Source organism: Narcine bancroftii, chromosome 4, assembly GCF_036971445.1.
Source record: "Narcine bancroftii isolate sNarBan1 chromosome 4, sNarBan1.hap1, whole genome shotgun sequence".
NCBI lineage: Eukaryota > Metazoa > Chordata > Chondrichthyes > Torpediniformes > Narcinidae > Narcine > Narcine bancroftii.
In genome coordinates this window covers 245,677,783-245,703,026 of record NC_091472.1, presented here as the reverse complement: position 1 = coordinate 245,703,026, position 25,244 = coordinate 245,677,783, and the positions used below count along the sequence as shown (strand labels likewise).

The window sequence follows — 25,244 nt, the reverse complement described above, 5'->3', positions numbered from 1 at the left end:
CCAGGGCATCAAAGGTTATGGGGAGAAGGTCGGGCAGTAGGGTTGAGTGGAAAAATGGATCAGCTTATGATTAAATCATGGGACAGACTCGATGGGCTGGATAGCCTATTCCTGCTCCTATGTCATATGGTTTTATGGTCACATCATGAACAAGAAATACAAGAAATACAAGACAAAAAACAGCTACAAATGAAATCTCAATAAAACTTCACTTGTCTGCTGTGCTCAAAATTGAAATTCAAAGAGTAAGGATGTTAAGACTTTAAAGAGAATTTGCTAAAATATTGTCAACCATGTTAAATAAGAAGATATTAAAAATTGGTTCTGTTTCACAAACACATTGAGCATCATGGGGTGATGAATAAAGATGCATACAATTATGGAACCATGTCATAATCTGGTTTGATGAAACCAGATTATTGCAATTGGAGAGTAGAATGAGAGAGCATAAACAAAAGCAAAATGCAATAAATTTAGGAAAGTTAAATCTATTTAACAGTTATAAGATTATGCAACTTAGCGGTAATAAGAGGGTGAGGCAGGATCATTCCAGATTTAAACGGGTTGAGAAGATGAAGGAAAAGATGAAGAGATATTACTAAAGGGGAGGTAAACATTATCGAGAGCTGTTGATGGCTTTCAAAATAGATGCTGACAAACTGAGCCAAGTCATCTATTTTAATGTTGGAACTGAGGTATAATTCTATCTTGCAAACATATCACCAAAAACTCTCTTTCGGAAAACACTGCTTGAAAATTGTATGCATTAACAAATTGCATTTGGGATGGCACTGTTTCCATAGCGGTTTAGTAGAGTGCTATTGCAGCATCAGCAAACTGGTTCAAATCTGGTGTTGCCTCTGAGGAGTTTACGATCTCCCCACATTTGCGTGGGTTTCCTCTGGGTGCTCCCGTTTACTCCCACATTCCAAAGACAGACAGGATGAGTAGGTTAATTGGTCATATGGTATATTTGGGTAGTGCAGGCTTGTGGTGAATCTCTAAATTAAATCTGGATACGCATTAATTTTTTTAACTTTTTCACTAGTTAATCCAAAAATTTTCTAACATTTTCTGTGAAATATTTTATAAATCCACAGAAATCTGTATATATGAGTGTGCATTACACTGTACATCTTATTCACTTTGTTACAAGCCCAGAGGACCCCAAAACCCAGCAGCAATAGATATTCACCAAGACAAATGGTTACTTAAACAAAAGTTGCTTTCAATTATCTTTAAACATGAAAACTTAACTAACTCAACTCCCTTCTAATTCTAAGCGCACACATGCGTGTGCAAGTTCAGAAAGGTTCTTTAATTCACAGTCCAATCTCACGTCTCATTTCTCTAAGTTCAGTGGTTGCAGGCAATTCTTATACTGTGCACAGAATTTAACATTTATGAAGTTCACCAGGCTTTGGTGCTTGAAAGGTAAATGGTCACCGCTCAGGAAAGTTCCCATCAGTTTTCAGAGAGAGATTTGTTGTTTGCTGGACACAAACCAATCCCTTCTAATTCGCCACATCAGTGTCCCACCGAAGAAACCTGCCACATCAGGGTTTTCCAGATGATAACCTTTTTTCTTTCAGGTCACCACAGCGTTCCTTTTCGTTTCTTTTATTTCAAGTGAAACATTTTGCAGCCAGTCCTCTCCTCTTTTATGGACCACAGAGACTTTGACCAGGCTAAACTAAGCACTCACAACCAGTCTTCAAATGGGTTTTTTTCCCCCACAAGCTTGCCAGCTTGTCCTGTTCCAGACCCAGCTGCTGAACTCTAGCACTATCTCTCTCACTCACTCACAGAAAAACCTGTTTGACTTTCTCTGCTTGCAAAACCACATCCCTCTTAGAACAGCAAGCAGCACTCAGACAGCCTGTGGCTCCGATGAGTTCTTTCATCTGTTGCTTTTCAAAACAGCAATCCATTAGTGAAGTCCCTTGGGCACTCTTCAAAGTCATTGCAAAGGCTCTCAGAGCCTCGGAGTCTGGTATGAGCAGAGCTCCAGTATTTTAAATGAGATTTGTTTTGAAATGTTTGTACATGACTTAAACTAAAAAAAACTGCCACACTTTATGTCCCAAAATTATATCTATATACAATACAAACCCAACATATTCTGTCACAATTTATCTAGTTTCCACTGCAGTGGAAAAGGTGCATGATGCAAGTTTTAGAACATTGGCTTTTAAAATCAAATGTTAAGAATATATTTGGGAAATGTTACCAATGTATTTGTGAAAAGTAAGTACATTCCAATAAATTATTTGAGCAAATGAATGGTGCTTGAGATTTGATGCTTTTGGATATTTGTTGGCTATCTATTCCGAGGTTTCCATTCAGTTGTTTAGAAATTTGGATCTTAGGTTAATCGATCTATGGTTAGTAGCCTCCAAGCAAGTTATTGCTCATAATTCCATCCCTCAATCTAAGGATAGCAAAAACAACAAAAGCTGCCTGTTTTGTAGCATATGTGTCTTTCATTAGTGTTTTTGCTTTATTATTAATACTCGAGACTAAATATTCTGTTGACTTTAAAAGTGACTCTCATTTATGTACCTTAGAAATTAATGGATTAGTTATGGCAGTGTGAGGAGTGGAAGAAACACAGCCACCACATTGAGGGTCATTATGACTGCTTTTATTCAAATTCAGCACACCCCTTTAAGGGCAGCATGAGCTCAGTCTCCTGTGACATCATAATCGCTGCCCAGGGTGTGAGCTGGAAGGGATGCTGGAGTCAGAGAGAAACCTCTGACAACGTCATTTTCCCATGGCTGCCCCGTCACGTGGTGATACAAGCGGGGACGGTTCGCCATGAGGATGTGTGCTGCCACACAGTCATTGTATTTTCTAATTCCCTGATTTACCTTATTCAATGATAAATACAATTTGTAATTCTAAATTTGCTTTGTAATCTTATTTAAATTTCATACATATAAAACTCACCTGTAGCATCTGTCTGTAAGTGGTGTGATAACAAGTCTTGGGGTATTTCCAAGATATTCGTAGCCATAGGGTAAACCTGCATTGATCATTTTTGTCTGAAGTTCATTCTCCTATTAAATTAAGAGCACAAAAAGCTGCAAAAATATATCTGTGAATGAACCAATAACAGAGCATTGTTGGTACATTTTAATTAGTATTGATCCCACATTCAGCCACATTTTCCTCCCCACCCCCATCCAATTTCTGCAGTGATGTCTTTCCAAGACTCATTGATCCACTCCCAACCCATATTTCCACTGACACATCCTCGTCCCACTGTAATCAATTAAAGTACAAAACTTGTCCCTTCATCTCCTCCTCACCTCCATCAAAGAGACCATCCAAATGAGGCAGGGCATCTTGTACACATCTATTACATTTGCTGTACTCAAGATGACCTTGTCTACATAAGTGATACCTAACATTGATTGGGTAACCATTTTGCCAAATGCCTGTCCTTTCTGTATATCCAAGCAAGAACTATTGGTCGCTAACCATTTTAATTCCTCCAACCATTCCTATTATATGTCTTTTCATTGCCAGAAGAAGGCTAAATATAAACTTGAGGAACAACACATCATATTCCCCCTGGACAGTCTCAAACACAAGATGTACAGTGATTTTTTTTTTCCAATTTTAGTTAACACCCACCTCTACCTGGTTCCACTGTTGCCATTTCTTCTTTACAAACTCCATTCTTCCTTTTCATTCTACACACCCTTCCAACAGTCTCTTCATCTCTCACCTTCTGTCCAATACCCTATCACCTTAGCCCCTCCCTAGTTCCTTTCTCATTTATTTAAAACCATTTATATACTTGTTCCCACTCCTTCCTACTTTAGTCTTGATAAAAAGTCCTGACCTGAAACACTGCCTGGCCATTTCTATCCATGGATGCTGCCTGACCTGCTGAGTGCTTCCAGTTTCTCTTTGTTCACACAGCAAGCATCCATTTAAACTTTTCCACAACAATATATTGTATTTTTGCCATATATTGGAATAATAAAATCCTAAGCACTCCATGGAAGAATTAACAAACAAAATTTGATGTGCAGAGGCAGGCCAAGGTTGGACTTCCACCCAGTAACATGTAAAACACAAGATAAACGTGGAGATGAATAGTAGAGAGCAGCAATTTACTATTGTCCAGACTTAGAGCCTGGAGATCAGATAGACATTCAATGACAGTCCTCCAACTATAAAGAGCATAAGAAGAAGATGCCAAGAAATTGTGGCTGATTCTGTGCATTGTTTAATTTTCCGCCCAGTGTCCTTAATTCAAGAACCTATTGACACCAATCCGGAATATACTCTGGGTTAGAGAATTCCAAAGACTGAAAACTATTGAAGTTTGAAATTGCCTCATCATTTTAATTCTGAATGACCGACTCCTTTTCCTGAGATTACACTCCTCGTTTCAGATTCTCTAGACTGAAGAAACAATCTATGAGTATTTGTCCTGACAACTTCCTTCAAACAGCTTGCAAAACACATTCTGGACCATGTGCTACATGCTGCTTCGATGACTAACACCCAGTCGCAATCACAAACCGTGATGAAATGTTTTAGGTGGTTGGTCATGGCCAAAATTAACACATACCTAAATAGTGAATCCACTGAAATTCACCTACCGTGCAATCACTCCATTGCCAATGCAATATCACTAACTCTCCACTCAGCTCTAGATCGCCTAGACAACATTAATTCATACATACGTGTAATGTGACTGATTGCACTCAGAGACTTGTGAGAAGCACAAACACGCTTTTAATAGCTTACAATCAATGGCTGGTAGATACAATAGTCCTCAGGTGAATCTGAGGTAAGGCAGGAAAATCTGGGTTTATATTGGGGGTCAGTGAGGGAGGAGCCAAGGGAAGAACCAGCCATTTGAACAACACACTGACATTCTAGTCAAGTTTCCTTTGTCTCCTTTAGATGCTGAATAGTCCAGCTGAATGTCTCAAGCATTTCGGTGTTTTTACTACAATCACAGTGTCTGCAGTCTATCATGTTTCTCTAAGCCAAGTTTATTATCATCCAACTGTGTAAATACAACCTGACGGAACAGTGCTCTCCGGTCCTTGGTGCAAAACACACAGACACATACAGAAACAATACATATGCAGGACAAGTATTCATAACCACAAATAAATAAATAAATATTATTTTGCAAATATGAGAATCTCGGGTGGTTAGTGTGAGCAACACAGAGCAAGACAAATGTTCACTCACCTCCCAATAGTATCTCAGTTGACTCAACCATTCAAAATCATTTTCATCATTGATCTTTTTCTTTACCAGAACTGCCAAAACATCTCTGGCATGTACATCTAACACAACTAACGCTCCAAGAGTAGTACGATTCTGCTTAGATAGTTTTCCACGGACCAAACTAACAATATCATCAATCTGCTTGTTATTCAGATCCAGATATCGCTCAAGAGCCTGAAGCAAATATGATAGATCATTTAACTGTGTACAGTAAGAGTCAAACTGAAGTTACCAAGTTTTAACCAACTGTGAATAGACAAACATGTTAATTATATCTTGTTTGAATTCATTTGCTTTATTTTCTTGAAAAGGAAATTTCATTATTTTTTGTATTGAAAAAACCTCTGCTAATTTAATAAACTGTTTGTATAGCAATGATGCAAAATTATGATAATTGAAAACAAGTCATTCCTTATTGTTGTTGCATTTTGTAATTGAGTTAAAAATAATTAACATCCATGAATAGAATAAGCCAAAGTCAACACTTTGCAAATATTATACTTTAAATCAGCCATTCTCAACAGGGGGTGCAGGCTGCCAGGGAACATAGCACATTTAAAGAGGGCCATACATCATAATCATTCTTGGGGGGATTTTTTAATGCAGTCAGTCTGAAAGAAGTACAGAAGAAACCAACTAATTTGACTGCTACACATGGAAGGAAGCACATAAACTTTGAGCAAAGTCCTAAGGGGGCCATAGCCAAAAAAAGGTTGAGAATGGCTGCTTTAAATTAAGTCCATTTAAAAGGTGAAACTTAAACTCATTTATTTAAATTAATAGATTTGCAAAGGTTGCTAAGAACTAACAACCCTCAATTTTGTTAGGGACTAAATAAAGAGACTTTGTTAGCACTAACAAAGAAACAGCAATGGCAAAACTTTACCAGGTAATGGTAAATTCAAAATAACAGTTTTTATTAAACCAATAATAGCATTACACTTCTTTCTTATCTCCAACTTAAACTCTAATAACTTAACCCCCACAATGTGCAAATGTAAGTATATTAAAGAGTGTGTTAAAGGCTCACACTCCAAAAAGTCCATTTTAAAACTTCAGCATCATTTTGGTCTCACTTGAAGGTCTTAAATTTTCAGTTCAGATATTATTATGAAGTCCTTTTAAACATCATATCTTCAGGCCTCTCTAACTCACATTCTTTTGATGATGTGTCTTCAGAGATATTTTCTTTACATGAGTGTGTTCTTCTCTTGAATTAAGACTTTGGAATATGTGTTCCAAACAATAAAACTATCCTCTTTATCTTAAAGAGACAGTCAGAAATGGGCTTACTTATTTCAAAACCACTTATTCTGTGTTCCCTTTTTCAGGAGTAACATAGGCAGCTTTTTCCCCCCTTTGCAGGAAATGTTGCTGCTTTCAATCCTGCTTAAGAGTTTCCTTAAACTGACCTCTTCGGCTCTTAGTTCTATAATATAGTTTTTGTAAATCTCTCATGGTATATGGTGTCATTTCTCTCTTTGAAGTTCATAATGTCACTTGACACTTGTGTGCTAAAAGCATCTCTGTTCACTTACTTACAGAATCAAAGTAATTAACTTTGAATCACAAGGTAAATTTTCTACATGTTGGTTTACTATTTATTTTCTATTTCACTCACCTGTTGACCTGCTTTAATAGAACTTTGAACCTCCTGTGTCCAAAACATCTGTGAGACGCACAGCACTGTCTGACCAGGCCAGTTTCTCACCCAATCTATGCGTGGAGTACTTGGATAAGCTTCAATTGCTTTCCCAATAACCTTAGTATTAGACACAAAACAGTCTGTAAAAGCTACTTTTACAAGATTAAATTTATTTAAATGTTTTTATGAGCTTTATTTAGTCATCAACTTATCTGTGGTTCAAGATACCATGAAAGAGGAAGAATTGATTCTGTAGCTGACAGTACTTTCTAGTGCTTGTTCAAGAAGAGGAAGAATGTATGAAGTTGCATTAACTGTCCAGCATTCCAATTTGACTATATAGTACCTATCAAAGTTACTGAGTAAACCTTCAGAAGGTGGACAAGGTTTATCCAGAAAATTCTTTTAAAAAGCCTAATTTTTGTTTTAAACTTGTAAAAATTCATTGCCTCAACCTTATAGACATAAAGTAAGTGCACTGAGGGCAAAATTCAAATCCAACACTCTATTCTCAAAGACTTCCATCACAAAGTCAAATCTAAACGTTGAAGCAAAGTTGGATAGGTTACGTGGATAAAAGTTATAGTGAGGAAATAGGAATGCTCTGAGAGACCTCTACTGAAACCCCATTTCCCAACACTGCTGCATAATAAAACTTAAAAGTTAAATGATGGTCAGCAGAAAAAATGTTGTATTTTAATAGCACATGTGCGCTGGGATGGGTATGTAATGTGGTCTATGATTTATTTCTAAAATATATGGAATCTATCAATGCTATTTCAATTATGTTTGTTCAGTGTTATAAAATCAAATGATTTCTAATCCATTCATTAATGTCTAACCATAAAAGAGCAACACAATACCTTGTGAATGGATTTTGTCATGGTTGACTCAAGTTCCAGCAGCCATTTTTCCACTTGACCTCTAGCTTTTGCAGTGGAAATTATGTCAGTAAGTTCCACCACTTCATCTTCACTGCTCTTCATATGTGTTATTTCCAAGATATCAGTAAATTGAACTTTTGCAATACCCTCAAAGCACTTCTTTAAATGGGGTTGTACTCTGCAAAAGTGCAAAGTTAAACAACTTCAATTTCCTTTATACAAATATCTTATAATTAATTTCTGTTCATTGAAATCAAAAAACAGTGTTTTCCAAACTTAATTGATCAGTTGATTCAATGCATTTATGAGCTGCATTTATAATAAGTTTATTGTCACAAGCGCACTCTTCAAGTTCTCCACTGAGAGTACCATTCTAAAAATTGACAAGTGTGACCTAAAAATATGACAATTTAGTGCCCATATTTCTCTGAGAGTAGACTAATTTACTAAATCTTCATCAGGACAGGCAGAATGCACATGCCTTTTCGAGGAAGAAGTGTTAAAATGATCCTCTTGGGTAAAAATACAAACATTCTTTGTTCAGATTTTAAAAAGTCTCAGTTTAGCATTTGCAAAATTGGTGCTGATAACCAAAGTGGTAAACAACAGCTGAACCAAGATTCAAAAGGAGGGTACATCTCTCACCTTTTCCCAGAGGGTGGTGAATCTACAGAATTCACTGCCCATTAAAGCAGTGGAGGCTACCTTAGTAAATACATTTAAAGGTTTGATAGATTTTTCTAGATTACGGAATTAAGTGAGCTGGAGAAAAAGCCAGATGGTGGAGATGAGCCTATCATCAGATCACCCATGATCTAATTGAATGGGGAACAGGCTTGACGGGCCAGATGGCCTATTCCTGCTCCTATTTCTTTTGTTCATATCAATTAATCTCTGCTACTCCTTCCATTCTCTAAGTTCCAAAATACAATTTCCCTGAATTACAAGATGTTGTTCATTTCACTGTTACTCACAATCCCTCAACCTCGCTCCACTGCCCACATAGCCTCTTCTCTGAATTACAAAATTTCTGAACTTTGATCTATGCCTGAAGTGATCAAAAAAAAATCCCTATCCAACCAAGGACAAAAAAAATCAGATTCAATTTTGGACCCAAATTCAGGGTCTGATCACTTGCTGAGATAGGAGAAGTAGCCTGATATTGCATAATTCACTGCTACTGAACTCTATTGTGAGGGCTCATGAATGTAAATCATATACTTCTCAGAGATCAAATACAATTTGCTTTTGTTAGCTCACCACTAACTCTTACTCAACAATCTCAATCCCAGAATTATTAACACATAGTTTGGTTACAGTTAAAGTAGCTTGTTAATAATACAGAATTTATTTTTGTGTATACATAAGTAACCAACAAAATCTCACAGCAGCACCACATACAGTTGAGCAGATTGTGTGTCAACTTAAATCATACCTGGTAGGATCTTTGGTTTCTGAAAGGATCTCCAACAACTCATCATTGGATAGGAAGAAAAATCGTGGAAAAAAAAGGCGCTTCTTTTCCAAATAGTTATTAAGTCCTTTTAGAATCAAATCGAGTAGGTCATTTGATTTTTTTAGTTTAGCTATCATTTTATCGATGGACACCACAGTTAGAACATGTGTATCCTGCAAAAGGTAACATTGTACCATTATAGTTACTTCCTCAAAGGCTGAATTGATATTTTTGCTAATTTTTATTTCAATCCTAACAAATGAAAATATTAATTTTTTTTCACAAATGGACAAATTTATTTTAAAGAATTTAATTGTATTTCTTTCAATATTTTTAAATTTAGAGATACAGCTTGGCAACAGGCCCATCCATCCTGCTAGCCCATGCCACCCAAATACACCAATTAATCCACAAATCCCATATAATTTTAAGAGGGTGGGAGAAAACCAGTGCATCCGGAGGAAACACACGCAGACACAAGAACTTAGAAATATCTTTAAAACAGTGCCAGATTTGACCCAGGTCATTGGCAAGGTGATAGCATTGCACTAACTGCTACGCTAACCATGCCACATTATTGAAGATTTTTTTCCAGTTAGGACAACAGAAATTACCGTAAAATATACAACAGTCGGACAAATGATCATTGCCTTAATCAATTTACAGCCATTATTCAACAGGCAATTTTACCATTATGCAATAAGGGACATTTGACATTGGACTGTAGTGAGACAAGGTATCCAGACATACCAGAATCATGTTTATGAAGGTCATAGCTAGAAAAATTATTCACTGACTTTGACTTAGGAGAATTAGCAGTCAACTTCACTGTGCATCAATGGTATAGACGTAACTACTCGTGGAAATAGTGTTACAAGCTCAGAGGACCCCAAAACCCAACAGCAATAGATATTCACCGACAAATGTTACTTAAACAAAAGTTGCTTTCAATTATCTTTAAACATGAAAACAGGATCAAACTTTAACTTATTACTATTGACTTAACCTAACTTAACCCCCTTCTAATTTGAAGCGCACGTGTATGTAATGCGTGTGTAAGTTCAGAAAAGTTCTTAGATTCACAGTCCAATCTCACTTCTCATTCCTCCAAGTTCACTGGTTGCAGGCAATTCTTACACTGTGCACAGAATTCAACATTTATGAAGTTCACCAGGCTTTGGTGCCAGAAAGTAAATGGTTACTGCTCAGGAAGGTTCTTGTTGGTTTTCAGAGAGTGATATGTTGTTCGTTGGATACCCACAACTTATTCCTTTGATCAGTGTCTTGCAGAAGAAATATGCCCCCTCAGGGTTCTCCAGATGATAACTTCTTTCTTTCAGGTCACCACAGAATTGCTTTTTGTTTCTCTGATTTCAAGTGAAACATTAGGCAACCAGTCCTCTCCTCTTGCATGAAGCACAAAGGTTTTGACCCGGCTGAACTCAGCAGTCACAACCTGTCTTCTGAATGGAGTCTTCCACAAGCTTGCCAGCTTGTCCTATTCCAGTCCCAGCTGTTGCTGCTGAATGTGAAACTGCAGAACTGAATTCTCTCTCACAGAGAGAAAGCCTGTTTTTCTCTCTCTCTGCTTGCAAAGCCACATGACCCTCTTGGAACAGCAAATTCCATTCGAGACAGCCTGCGGCTCCGGTGAGTTCTTTCAACTATTGCTTTTTTGTAAGCAACGATCTATTAGTAAAGTTTCTTGGGCACTCTCCAAAGTTTTTGCAAAGGCTCTTGCCACCGGACTGTTCAGCATGAGCAGAGCTCCAGTATTTTAAATAAGATCTGCTTTAAAAGTGTTTATATGTGACCTACACTAAAAAACCTGCTGCATTTTATCTCCCAAAATCATATCCATTTACAATACAAACACAGTAAAATCTGTCACAATAGCAATATGCCATTTTTAAAAAAATGTTGACTTCCTGGGCTTCAAAGTAGTTGAGAGCCTCAGGAAACATAGATGTTCTATGATATATGGCATAATAACAATATTTAGTGTCTGATAACCAAACACAATTTATGTCATAAGTTGGAATATCTGCTTGTGATCAAATATGACATTCATTCCACCACGTTATCTGGTGAAACAGCAGTGAGAATATTCTCAAATGCAGAAAGGCTGAATGAATCAGACATCAAATAAAAGACTGAAAACTTTTCAGTGAAATTTGGAACTACTCTATTACATTTGACCTCAAGTTTCACATTAACTAGGAATGTTGATGGAGTAGTGGTCGGTCGGGAAAATTAGCCCTCTCCAGGAAAATAGGAAAAAAGTTAGGAAAAAGCAAAGCATAACAAAAATAAAATATCAGAAATAGAAAATAAAGATACAGAGAAGAGAAAGAAGATGGCTTCCAAGAAGGAGAAAGTAAAAACAACTGGAAAAAATTAGAAAAGTCACCAGAGAAGAAAGAAGGCGGCCTTACCTGCAAGAAGCAACAGGGCGTTGGGATGGCGAGGATCACCCGACCCTCGAGGCCAGTGCCTGCCCTGCAGAATTGAGACTCACCAGCCGGTGGACTGCAAAAATGACTCTCGGAGCCAAACAAAAGTGCGCAACTACCGAATCAAAGGGGAAAGAGGACACTGGCGGGAGGGGGCTCAGCAAAGGAATGGGCTGCCACAGCACGAACAGCTGAGGGATGCCCGACACCAGGGCGCTCAGCTGGAGGATGAGGAAGGCAGCAGAAGAGGGAGTGATGAAACAGACGTGGGAGATAGACAGAGGGATGACCGACAAGAAGATCAACATCACAAAGCACAACAGACGAGCAGCCCAGGGAGGGGGTGGGGGGGGGGGGGGGAAGGACCAGCAACAAAGGCCCAGCAAGAAGAGGCCCAACAAAGAGATACAAGCAGCTCATCAGGAAAAACAGAAGAGACACAAAAACAAAGAGAAGATGACACAAACACAGGTACAGACACAGAAGAGAAAAAAGACCAAGATCTTCACAGAGAAATAGAAGGTAAAACTGATGAACAGAATATAAATAAAGTTTTTTTGAAGAACAAATAAGATCACTAAAAGAATGGTTATCATTAGAATTTAATGCAATTAAAAGTAAAATGAAAAGAACAGAAGATAAAATGCAAAGGTTAGAACTGGTAATGACAGAAATGGGGAAAAGAGTAGAAAATGTGGAAGAGAGGGAAACTGCTGTAGAAATTGAAGTAAATGGCTTAAGAGAAAAATTGGAAGAAAGTGACAAAAAAATTAAAGAGTTGTTATCTCAGAAAATTGATATGTTGGAAAATTATAGTAGGCGAAACAACATAAAAATAGTGGGCTTGAAGAAGGGAAAAGAAGGCACAGGCATGAAGGAATTTATAAAAGGATAGATCCCGAAGGTCCTAGGAATGACAGAAATGCAGGAAGAAATGGAAATAGAAAGGGCACACAGAGCATTAGCTCTGAAACCATAGGCACATCAAAAAGCAAGATCCATCTTAGTAAAATTTTTGAGATACATGACAAGAAAATATACTAGAACGGGCAAGGAATAAAGTTAGAGAAGATAATAAACCATTGGAATACAAAGGTTAAAAAATATTTTTTGACCCAGACATAAGTTTTGAACTCTTAAAGAGGAGGAAGAAGTTTAATACAGCGAAATCGATTTTATGGAAAAAAGGTTACAAATTCATATTAAGACATCCAGCCGTGCTTAAAATATTTATACCCGGGGAGCAAAACAGACTGTTCTCGAATCCAGTGAAAGTGGAAGAATTCGCAGAACATTTGCAGGACAGAAGAGATGAAGAGATGTAACAAGAATGAAAAACTGCGATAAAGTATATATAAAGATGTAAAAACAATGTATATGTAAAGAACTAAAGAAAGAAAAGAGAAGGGAAGGAAGGGAGTAAGGGGGAGAAAAGAGAGAGCTTTGTGAAGTGTTTTCTGGAGAAGGCTGGGTAGAGGGGGAATAAACGTCACTGCAAAATTAGTTAACGTTGCGAACAAGATCGCAATCCAAATGAAAAGGGGAGTTGTGTTTGCCTGGCAAGGGATATGGGGCAACTCAGAGGGGGGGGATCTTTTGGGGTTAAGGTATTAATGGATGTGGGAACTGCGGGGGCACTTTATGTCTTAAATGTGTTGTCGTACATTAAGTGTAATAAGAGAAAACTAAGAGATGAAAAGGGGGATGGAAGTGGCGAAGAGGCGTAAGCAAGATATAAGATGCCCATGTTGAACTATATGACTATAAACATTAATGGAATACAAAACCAAATTAAAAGGAAGAAGCTACTAAATTTATTGAAGAAGGAAAAAATAGATATAGCATTTGTGCAGGAAACGCATCTAACTGAAGCAGAATATAACAAACTAAAGAGAAACTGGGTAGGACACATAACGGTAGCATCCTATAATTCAAAAGCTAGAGGTGTAGCCATACTAGTTAACAAAAATGTACCAATCAAAATAGAGGAAGAAATAATAGATCCAGTAGGGAGGTATGTAATGATAAAGTATCAGATATACTCAGAATTTTGGAATTTGCTCAATATATATGCGCCTAACGAGTTGGATCTAAAGTTTATGCAGGATATTGTTTTGAAGAATGCAGACACACAAGGAAATATATTGATAGGAGGGGATTTTAACCTTAATTTGGACCCAATGTTGGATAAAATTGGACAAAAGACGTAAAAAGAATAAAGTAGCCAAATTTATGGTTAAATCAATGCAGGAAATGAAACTTATGGATATATGGAGGAAGCAACACCCAAGAGAGAAGGAATTTTCATATTATTCAAGTAGGCACAAAACTTACTGAAGGATTGATACGTTTTTGTTGTCAGCCCATATTCAAGGGAGAGTTAGGAAAACTGAGTATAAAGCTAGACTACTGTCAGATCATTCACCCTATTATTAGCAATGGAGGACATCCCACCAAGAACATATAGATGGAGGTTAAACTCCATGCTACTTAAAAGACAGGAATTTAGGGAGTTTATTGAATGTCAAATTATAACATATTTTGAAATAAACACAGGATCGGTGAAAGACAAATTTATATTATGGGACGCAATGAAAGCCTTCATTAGAGGGCATATAATAAGTTATGTGACTAAGATGAAAAAGGATTACAATCAGGAAATAGAGCAGTTGGAAAGGGAGATAGTATGTACAGAAAAGGAATTAGTGAAAAGAGATGATATAATGAAAAGGAGAGATTTGGCAGACAAAAAAATTAAATACAAAACATTACAAACATACAAGGTGGAGAAGAACATAATGAAAACAAAGCAAAAGTATTACGAACTGGGAGAAAAAACACATAAAATATTAGCCTGGCATCGTAAAACAGAACAAGCTAAAAGAACTGTATTGGCATAAAGGAAAAAGGACAAACAAATTACATATAACAGAGATTAATGAAAATTTTAAGGAATTTTATGAACAATTGTATCAGAGAACGAGGGGAAAGATGATAAAATAGAGGAATTTTTAGCTAAAATTGAATTGGCGAAATTGCAAGAAGAGGAAAAAAACAAACTAATAAAACCATTTGAAGTAGAGGAAGTACAGGATATATTAAAAAAAGCTGCCGAACAATAAAACACCAGGAGAAGATGGATTTCCAATAGAATTCTATAAAACTATAAAACATTTAAAGAGTTATTAATTCCTCCTCTCCTGGAAGTAATGAACCAGGCAGAAGAAACACAAAACTTGCCAGATTCATGTAAGACAGCAATAATTGCAGTAAATCCAAAGACGGGGAAGGATCCATTAACACCAGCATCATATAGACCAATATTTCTACTTAACTCAGATTATAAGATGATAGCAAAATTATTAGCAAACAGATTGGCCAAATAAGATTAAACTGGATTTATTAAGAAATGATGAACAGCGGACAATATCTATAAACTTATTAATCTAATCCACGCAGTTCAAAGAAATAAGAAACCAACAGTGGCTGTTGCTCTAGACGCAGAAAAAGCCTTTGACGGAGTAGAGTGGAATTACTTATTTAAAATATTACAGAAGTTCAATCTACCAGAAAAATATATAAATTGGATTAAAGCATTGTATAATGGACCATTGCCGAAGGTAACAGTAAATGGATATGTATCAAGTCACTTTAAATTAAGTAGGTCAACTAGACAGGCATGTCCACTATCCCCCTCACTGTTCCCCTTAGCAATAGAACCTTTGGCAGAACTGATAAGAATAGAAAATAAAATAAGAGATAAAAATGAAGGAGGAGTATAAAATCAGCTTATTTGCAGATGACATCATAGTATACCTAACAGAACCATAGGTATCAGTAAAAGAATTACATAAGAAATTGAAGGAATGTGGAGAAATATCGGGGTACAAGATCAACGCAAATAAAAGTGAAGTGATGCCAATGAGTAACACAGACTATACAGAATTTAAAAAATGGCAAGCACAAGCAATCCGATACCTAGGGATCAGGTTAGATAATAACTTAAGCCAATTGTACAAACTAAATTATCAGCCACTAATAAAGAAGACTTAGAACATTGGAAAGAATTACCACTAATGTTGTTGATAGGGAGGGTAAACTGCATTAAAATGAACGTGTTCCTAAGAATACAATACTTATTTCAAACGTTACCAATTCCTTTAACAGAAATTTTTTAATGAACTAAAGAGAATAATAAGGAAATTCTTGTGGAAAGAGAGGAAACCAAGGGTAGCATTAGATAAATTAGCAGAGAGGTATAATCAAGGTGGTTTGCAGTTACCAAATTTTAGAAATTATTATAGAGCCGCACAATTAAGGTATTTATCATATTTTTACCAGACAAGGGAAAAACAAGACTGGCCTATGATAGAAGGTACCGGAATATATACTTTATAAGGGGGATGAAAAGCTGGTGCCATATAAAAACTCACCAGTACTGCATCATTTACTTAATACATGGAAGAAGATCCACTTAAAAAGGAAAAAAAACGAATTACCAAATACCAAAATTATATTGATGCAAAATCCACTAATCCCTTCTACAATAGACAACCTTTCCTTTAGAGAATGAATGGGAGAGAAAAGGAATCAAAAGAATAGAAAATTGTTTTTTGGGAAATAATTTATTAAAATTTGAACAGTTGAAGTACAAATATAGAATAACTCATGGTACAATGTTTGCATATCATAAATTGAAAGCTTATTTAAAGGATAAATTGGGAAACAGCTTGAGATTACCTGAAAGAAGCAGCTTTGAATATGTGATTAGAGACACATGATAATTAAAAGATTTATAACCAACATGTACATTAAGCTGCAAGATGAGGAAAATGAAATAAACTATAAACCTAAGCAGAAGTGGGAAAAAGATCTAAACGAAGATTTTTTTTAAATGAAGTATGGGAAAAGTTATGTTCTGGAACTATGAAGAATACAATAACCACAAGGTTACGCATGATACAGTATAATTGGTTACATAGGGTATATATTACTCCTCAAAAATTAAAAAAATGGGATTCAACATTTTCAGATAGATGTTTTCATTATAATAAGGAAAGGGGAACAACATTACATGCATGTACGAAAATGAATACGTTTTGGGAAGAATTAAATCAGATACCAAATAAAATTACAAAAAAAATAACATACCAGAAAAACCAGAGATATTTCTTTTAATTAACATAAGTAGTAAAGAATTAGGCCTCAGATTGTATAAAGTGCAAAAACAATTAATTATGACTGCCTTAGCGATAGCAAAAAAATGTCAACTTGGAAAATGGAAGAGAGCATGAGTATACAGCAATGGTACATGGAAATGAATAAATGTATTCTGTTGGAAAAAATAACATACAATTTAAAAAATAAAGTCACAAAGTTTGAACAAATTTGGGAACCATACATGGAACATATCAGAGAGCTTGCCTACGACCTCCATCCCCTAAAATGAGAATTAAAATGATAAGAAGACAAAATGACTAGATTCAGTGTGAAATGAATAGATGAACCATATGAATGCATTCCAGTAAATTCAGTGAAAACTATGGAAGAGACAATACAAGGTTCTATTGAACTGATTCAAAAGTCACTTTCTTCAAGTCAAGAAGTGATTGCAATGTTAGGACACAATTTCCTCTGACAAGATCAAAGTGACTCAAATAACTTCTGAATTATTTTATGGTGTAAATAATATGTATACATTTTTTTTTGGAAAAGCAAAAAGCAGCTTCGTATGCCTAAATGTATGTGTCTAATGCAGCATAGTGTGGGTGTGGAATAAGGTAATTAAACATGCTCTGGCAGTTCTCTCTTTTTTCTATAACTCTGCAGTATTCAATTTAAGACAAGAAATGTGGAGGAACAGATTTTACCAATAATTATTTTAAAACATTAATTATAATATTTTTAAAAATTAATTTAGAGATACAATATGGTTATCAATGAAGTAAAAGATAAATTCAGCTTTGAATTGAAGTCAGTAATACATCAACATCTTGAGGTGATCCAAAAAGAGCAATTAAAGAGCAAGGTTCCAATTTTAACAAGATTTACTCATAGTGTTTGCAAAACATCTTTCCAAAATTCTTCTTAGCCAGGGTAGGTCCAGAACATAAATAGAGGCATCATTGATAGCCAGATGTACAATTTTGATTAAATGGAAAGATAATATTCCACCAACACAAACACAATGGCTAAGAGATATTATGTCTTGTTTAACTCTAGAAAAAAAATTAGATACACTATCAAGGATTCAAATATTAAGTTCCAAAAGACATGGGCCCATTTATGGACTATTATCATTATCTCAAGAATTAGTGTTCTGGAATTTTTGGTGCTGTGCTGTCCCTCTACAAGTTGATGTCACTTGATTCAGACAAGACAACTTTCAACTTTGCTTGGAGGAAGGGGTTTTGAAATTTTATTTTTCCTTCCTTTTTTTTTCTTGTGTATTTTTTGTTGTAAAATTTTACTTCATTTTCATGATAGTGCTCTGTATTTCATTATTATGCAAATATTTGAAATAAAAATTCTTGAATCTTGTAGCACATTGTATTATTCAATTGCTTATACTATAAAATATCAATAAAAGTATTTTAAAAAGAAAGATACAGTACAGTAACAGGCCCTACCTGCCCATGAGCTTATGCTGCCAAATTGCACCTCTGTGACCAATTAACCAACAAACCCTGTATATTTTTTGGAATGTGAGAGGAAAACAGAGCAAACAGAAGAAACCCACTCAAAAAAGGGGAGAACATACAAATCCTTACAGATAACACAGGGTTTGAACCCTGATCACTGACATCTTAATAGCACTGTGCTAACCACTACACCAGCTATGTCTCTCCTTTTTCAATATAGCACATAATGCCTATCAATAAATACAGGCTTTGATGTCAGTTCAACTGCAGCTAGTTATTACTTAGTTGGCTTAGAATAATAATAGTATTTAAATATTAACTTACTAGTAAAACTTGTTTCATAAGTTCTTTCCAAGTCTTATCTACAGCAGTAAATCGTCTTCCCTCTTCAGGCATCTGTGCCATGATGTCAGGGGAGCTGAAAATTGGTTCCAGGTACAGCCAGGTTGCCTGTACTTTTAAACATTCATCCATTATCTCCTGCAGCAGCAACAGCTTACTTTCCCATAATCTGTGTTACACAAACAGAGGTTTGGATATCCAAAACTTTAGGTTATAATGCTTTCAAATCGCAGTCCTATTTCTCATGCTTTGTGATTTTTGCACAACTGGAATCTAATTTTAAACATTTTCATTTTAAAGGTTATATTTAAGTCACCGTTGATCCTTCCACTGCCAAATAATGCAACTGAAAGTGCAAAATCCATTTCTTTCCTCTGTGATACCTTACATTTGTGCTAAAATGCACAATACCACCATGTTTTCAGGTAGGTATACATTCAGTTAGGTTTGCAAGTATTTTAGAGAAATTACATGGGAGAAAATAATATCTGTGGAAGTAGAGGAGTAATTAATGGGTAGAAATCGTGTGACTATTTTTCATTCAGCTTTCTGAAATTGAAATCTTATGAAGTAAATAGTTCAACCCTCCAAGATCACTCTGATTGCATGATTCTCCAAGGAACTCCACAAAGCTCTGACTATTCCAAGCCCTTTGACTTATAATCAAGACCTCCTAATGATCTGAACCTCACAGCACCCATCAGTTTCCCAGAAATCAACTAACTTTCACTCCTAACCAGTATTCCCCTGGGGTACCAATGAAGTCCTCTCAACTTCTCTTGATCTTCAGTGAAGGTGCCGTTCCAAGTCCTGATCAATGAAGGTATATGAATGTCATTGAAAATCCTATTCCAGTCCCCCAAACCCAGATCCTTTCACTTCAGACTCCATTCATTGGTGCATGCTTCCCCTCTTCCAGGACCTATGCTTTTAACATTCCACACCAAGTTTTGATCCAATTATGAATATTGCCCACCTGGTTCCCTTCCCTCACAACCCATCACATTGACTGACTATTTTCCATGATGAATGTTCTCTGGTCCATTGAGTCCCTCCAACTTATCATTGTTTGCTCAAGGTTACAGCATCGGCAGTGTCTTGAGTCTCGAGACGGCCATGTTAGGCAGAATGCTTACAATATTTTTGTTAGTACATTTTCACCAAGGTCTCCATATAGAAAGCAAACTCTGTGTTCAAGCAACTCTATTGTTTTCTTTAGCTTATTTACAAATAAATGTTAATAAACTAAGAAATGCTTATCTCACCTAAATGCTTTGTCCAAATTCACTTTTATACATAGAGCCACACAAAAGACTTCAGAAGCTGGAATGTGGAGCGAAAAAAAAAAAATCATGATTGAGAAATTCAGCAGGTCAAGCAGCATCAGTGGGAAAGAAAGTTTTATAAAACATTGACAATTCTTTACTATCATTGATGTTGTTCAACCCACTGAGTTCCTCCAGCAGATTGTTTTTTTCAGCTAATTTTTATGTACAAATATCTATTAATAGCATTCAAACTTTAACTTGTCTTTAAAAATTCCATGTGACCAAGAACACAAATGGTACCTGATTTCCTTTTCAAACGGCTGTATATAAGGAGATCCACGCATTGTCTGGGTCTTCACAATGTGATCATCAAGCAACATCTGAACATCATCAACAGCTGAAAGTATGTGCGTTCCTGTCTCTCGGTATGGAATGAGAACAAATTCCATTGCATCCCACTCCCCCATCATTTTTTTCATGGCCTTTTCCAGTGAATATTCTTTGCTAGCAGTCTCACTTATGCTCTCAAACTGATCCAAGAAAGGTTCAAGATTCATCGTGAGAAGTTTGGTAACTGTTGTGTCTGGAGAAGGCTTGAGTGGGTATCCTGCAATTTCCGACAGGGTATCCCAATGTCGATCACGTAAACCAGGATTGCACAGGACTTGAATAAGGGGAATATGTTCCTTAAATTCCTCAACTTTCTTCTTAACTGTATGGGCAATTTTTAATGCATTTGGCGAATCTGAGAAAGACCGTTCTAGCTTATATAAACCACGCCAGTAATTTCCTGCATCTACTTCTATCAGATCAGGGTTGACCTCTGTAAATGGTCCCTCCATCCAATTATTATATTTGTTATTAAACTCTACTGTCATCTCATACAGCCTTAAATATGGTTGAAGAATATCACTGGTATGTTTCCGCTGAGGATACTGAGATTCCGTCCATCCAAAAGCTTGCTCTTCTGCATTAATCTGATCAATCTACCACAATGAAAAAGTGAACACAATTTAAATACATAATAGCATAACTATGACTGACCAGAGAAGTATATATTGATTAGATTGAAATAATACATCAAGAATTATTTTCAGGTGAATAAGGCTTTCAATACAAAGCAAATTATGGACCACACGTATCATAAGATGGAATAGATCCCGGAAGTCTGTTCTGTCTTGCTGCCTTGCCTGCACACCATCAGATTCTCTTCATTTCCAAAAACACAGAATTTCAGGAAGATAACTTTTGTACCCCAATCCTTCTTGATTATCTCATGTCTTACTATATCTTACTTTCCAAGTCTCACAAACCAGTGCGTGAAAATTTCTCTGTACACCACCATTTCCAAATTTCCTACTGGTTTAAAGTATTGTTTTTCCACTCTTTCTGCCAAACTGAATAACTACATTTTTAGTACTCTTATTTCTTTCCAATGATTTATATTATTTGTACCATTCCCATAATTTTCATGCTCTTTTCACAGTTTACCTCCCAATGTGGCTTAGTATGATCATTAAACTTCAATACTTTATATTCCCTTTTATCGGTTATCAATATGAGAGACCAAGACTGATTCCTGTGACATCTTAATGCTTTAAATATTATAGCTTACACTTCTATCCAGTTGTGGTGATGTCTGACCATTCTGTGTGAGCATACATTTGCTTATGTGGTTTCTAAGTGACTTTGTTTTTAATATTTTTTTCAAAATTCAACAAGTTCTTACATCAATTCTTGACAAGTCAGCTTCAATGAAATAAATGAGTTCAAATAATGCCACGTGACAGCTACCTAAATGTCTTAGATTTCTATTTTCATTCAAAGAATATACCATGTTAACCTCTTCAACAGATAGAAGCAGACTCAAGGGATAGATTGGAGACCTCCTCCCAAATGCTCGTTTCTTCTTTATATCAAATTATAGACATAAGAAATTATACTGGGAAATAAATGGCAGAGAAATTGAACTAATATTTTGTACAGGGGGTACTTGGTTTTAAAAACAAAAAACCCTCCTGAAAAAGTGAACAGATAGAGGGAATAAGTTAAATTACAATTAATAAAATTTGCATTTCAGAGCATAATTGGACAAAATGTTGAGGTTTTTGTTAGCCTCCAAGATCTGATGACTTCCATCCCAAAGTTTTGGGAAAGATTGATTTAACAGCTATCACCAGGAAAATGCTAGAATGTATTACAAATAAAGAGCAGAGTATGAGAAAATTGTAAGTTAATGAAGTGATTAATAAATTTGCTCATGTTCTTTAAGTATATAACTAACAAGAGAAATTAAGGGAAATGAGTAGATATTTGAATTTCCAGAAGGCACTCTATAAGGTATTACATAAAATGAGAGAATACATGGAGGCTTGTGGTACAAAGTCCACTTCCCTCAACAGAGCATGGATTCTTTGCCTGGACAGTGTGTTGGCCACCATGTTGTCCTTGCTGGAGATGTATCTGTGGTGTACTCCGAGATATAAGACAGGTGACACTGCTGGCGGACCAACCAAGAGTCCAAGATTTTAGCCAAGGCAAAAATCAGGGGCTTGTGGTCCGTGAAAGCCATGAAGGACCTGCCCTCTAGGAGGTACCTGAAGTGGCAGATGGCTAAGTACAGCACCAGTAGCTCACTGTTGAAAGCACTGTACTTCAGTTCTGGAGGCCACAGATGTTTGCTGAAGAAAGCCAGCGGCCACCAACTTACTTCGATCTACTGTTCCAGAACTCCGCTGTTCCAGAAGCATCCACTGTCAGGGCTGTTGGAGCGTCTGACCTTGGACGTGTCAGGAGAGCGGTGTCCACCAGCGTTTCCTTAGCCTTCACGAAGGCGGTCTGCTGACTTCTCATCCTAGGTGATATCCTTCACCTTGCCTGCCATCTGAGCGAACAAGAGCCGCATCATCAAGGCAGCTGAGAGGATGAACCTGTGATAGAAATTGATCATCCCCACGGATTCCTATAGTCCCTTGGACACGTTGGGTCTGGAAAACTTCCGGATGGTCTCCACCTTAATGGGTTGCAATGTGGCTCCTTCCCGGGTTATCCTGTGGCCCAGAAAGTCAATGGCCTCCAATCCAAACTGGCATTTGGCTGGGTTGATCGTCAGACTGAACTCACTCAGTCGGGTCTAGAGGTTGCAGAGGTGCACCATATGCTCGCCATCAAGATGTTGTCCAGGTACACGAAGGTGCCGTCCAGGTCTTGGTCCACTGCATCCATGAGTTACTGGAAGGTCTGTACAGCGTTCTTTAGCCCGAATGGCATTCGGAGAAATTCAAAGAGGCTGAGCAGGGTGATGATGGTGGTCTTGGGGATATCATTAGGGTGTACCAGGATCTGATGACATCCCCGCACAAGATCCACTTGGAGAAGATCCTTGCCCCGTGAAGGTTTGCCACGAAGTCCTGGATGAGCAGCACAGGGTACTGATCTGGTGTTGTGGCCTCATTGAACCAGCGGTAGTCGCTGCATGGTCTCCAACCTTTAGGTACCATGTACAGGGGAGAAGTCCATGGGCTGACTGACCGCCATACGATGCCAAGCTCCTCCAGCTTTCTGATCTCCTCCCTCGCCAGCTGGAACTTCTCCGGAGGAAAGCGTCCTGCCCTTGTGTGGAGCAGCGAGGCGCTGGGTCAGGATGTGGTGCTGTACTCCATGTCAGGGAATCACCATGCAGTTTGGTAAAAGGAATGAACAAGCAGACCATTTTCCATTTGGGGAGAGAATTCAGAAAGTGGTGGTCCAAAGGGACTTGGGAGTCCTCCTACAGGATTCTCTCAAGGTGAGCTTGTAGATAGCAAAATCAATAGTAAGAAAGGCAAATGAAAACACTAGCATTAATTTCAAGAGGACTAGAATATAAAAGCAAATCCATAATGCTTAGCCTTTACAAAATTTTGGTTAAACCAATTAGAACATTACAGGCCTTTAAGTCCTCTATGTTGTGCTGACCAAAAAAAAATTCTCAACCTTTCCTATCTCATAACCCTCTTTTTTAAAAAATGTATGTGCCTGTCCAAGAGTCTCTTAAATGCCCAAATGTTTCACTCTCCACCACTATACCTGGCAAGGCATTCCAGGCACCCACAACTCTCTATGTAAAAAAGACACCCTGATGTTTCACCTAAATTTTCCTTCCTTCACTTTCCCGGATGTTTATTTTTCCTGCCCTGGAAAAAAGGCACTGGCTATCCACCTTATCTATGCCTCTCAAAATCTTGTTGATCTGTATTAGGCCACCTCTCATCCCTCTATCTTCCAAATAGAAAAGTCCCAGCTCTGCTAACCTTGCCTCATAAGACATTTTCCAAACCAGGTAACATCCTGATAAATCTGCTCTTCACTCTCTCCATAGCTTCCACATCCTTCCTATAACGAGGTGACCGGAAGTGAACACAATACTCTAAGTGCAGTCTCGCCAGAGATTTGTCGAGTTGAATCATAGCCTCTCAACTCAAACTCAATCCCCCTATTAATGAAGCCCGGCATCCCATAGGTCTTCTTAATTATCCTATCAGCACGCATGGCAACCTTCAGAGATTAATGGATTTGGATCCCAAGATCCCTCTGTTCCTCCACACTATTAAGTATCCGACCATTGACCCTATAAACAGCCTTCTGGTTTGGCTTTCCAAAATGTATCACCTTACTGTGACAGTATTTAAAGGTGGCTTGGAAGGAATTGCGAGAGCAGCTTGCACACACACATTTTAAAACACAGAATATTTGCAGGACTTTTGCAGAGTGCTTTTTGCAAGAGGCAACAAAGTATCAACATACAGTTTGCCTGGGAACATGGGATCTTTCCAAGCTGGACAGAACAGTTTTGGCTCTCAGAGAGGGAGGGAGTGAAACAGAAAGGAGAGACACAGAAATCAGTTCCAGAAGGACAAAGCTGGCAAACATTTGGAAGATTGTCTGGTCAAATGAGAAGACGAGCTGTCTGAGGTGACCTGAAAGAAAGAGGATCATCTGGAGAACCCTGAAGGGGGAAAGTTTTCGTCAGCAAGACTGATTGAGAAGGAATCAGTTGCGGATGTCCTGGTAAAGGAATCTCTCTCTGAACACCAGCTAGAACCCTCCTGAGTGGTAACCATTTGTCTGTTAAACACAAAAGCCTGGTGAACTTTGTTAATGCTAACTTCTGTCCACAGTACAAGAACAGTGAGATTGGACTGTGATCCACAGAACTTTTCCAATCTTAAATATACATTACACACACCTGCACTTAGTATTAGAGGGGTGATTAAGTAGGTTAGGTAGGTTAAGTAAGTAGGTTAAATAA

At 37.2% G+C, this 25,244-nt stretch overlaps 1 protein-coding gene across 14 annotated transcripts in view; it reads right to left on the bottom strand.

Moving 5' to 3' along the window:
* Nucleotides 1-25,244, bottom strand: part of dnah7 (dynein, axonemal, heavy chain 7) — a 359,684-nt gene that overhangs the window by 264,650 nt on the left and 69,790 nt on the right. For all 14 annotated transcript variants that reach the window (XR_011356527.1, XR_011356526.1, XR_011356528.1 and 11 more), the window contains 7 exons: nucleotides 20,255-20,940; nucleotides 18,669-18,855; nucleotides 9,230-9,423; nucleotides 7,774-7,972; nucleotides 6,887-7,027; nucleotides 5,227-5,439; nucleotides 2,953-3,062 (listed from right to left, as the gene is read on the bottom strand). Coding sequence is in view for 11 of the 14 variants with exons in the window: in XM_069934600.1 (XP_069790701.1) it covers nucleotides 2,953-3,062; nucleotides 5,227-5,439; nucleotides 6,887-7,027; nucleotides 7,774-7,972; nucleotides 9,230-9,423; nucleotides 18,669-18,855; nucleotides 20,255-20,940 (1,730 nt within the window). In the remaining 3 variants the exon portion in view is untranslated. The remainder of the gene's footprint in view (nucleotides 1-2,952; nucleotides 3,063-5,226; nucleotides 5,440-6,886; nucleotides 7,028-7,773; nucleotides 7,973-9,229; nucleotides 9,424-18,668; nucleotides 18,856-20,254; nucleotides 20,941-25,244) is intronic.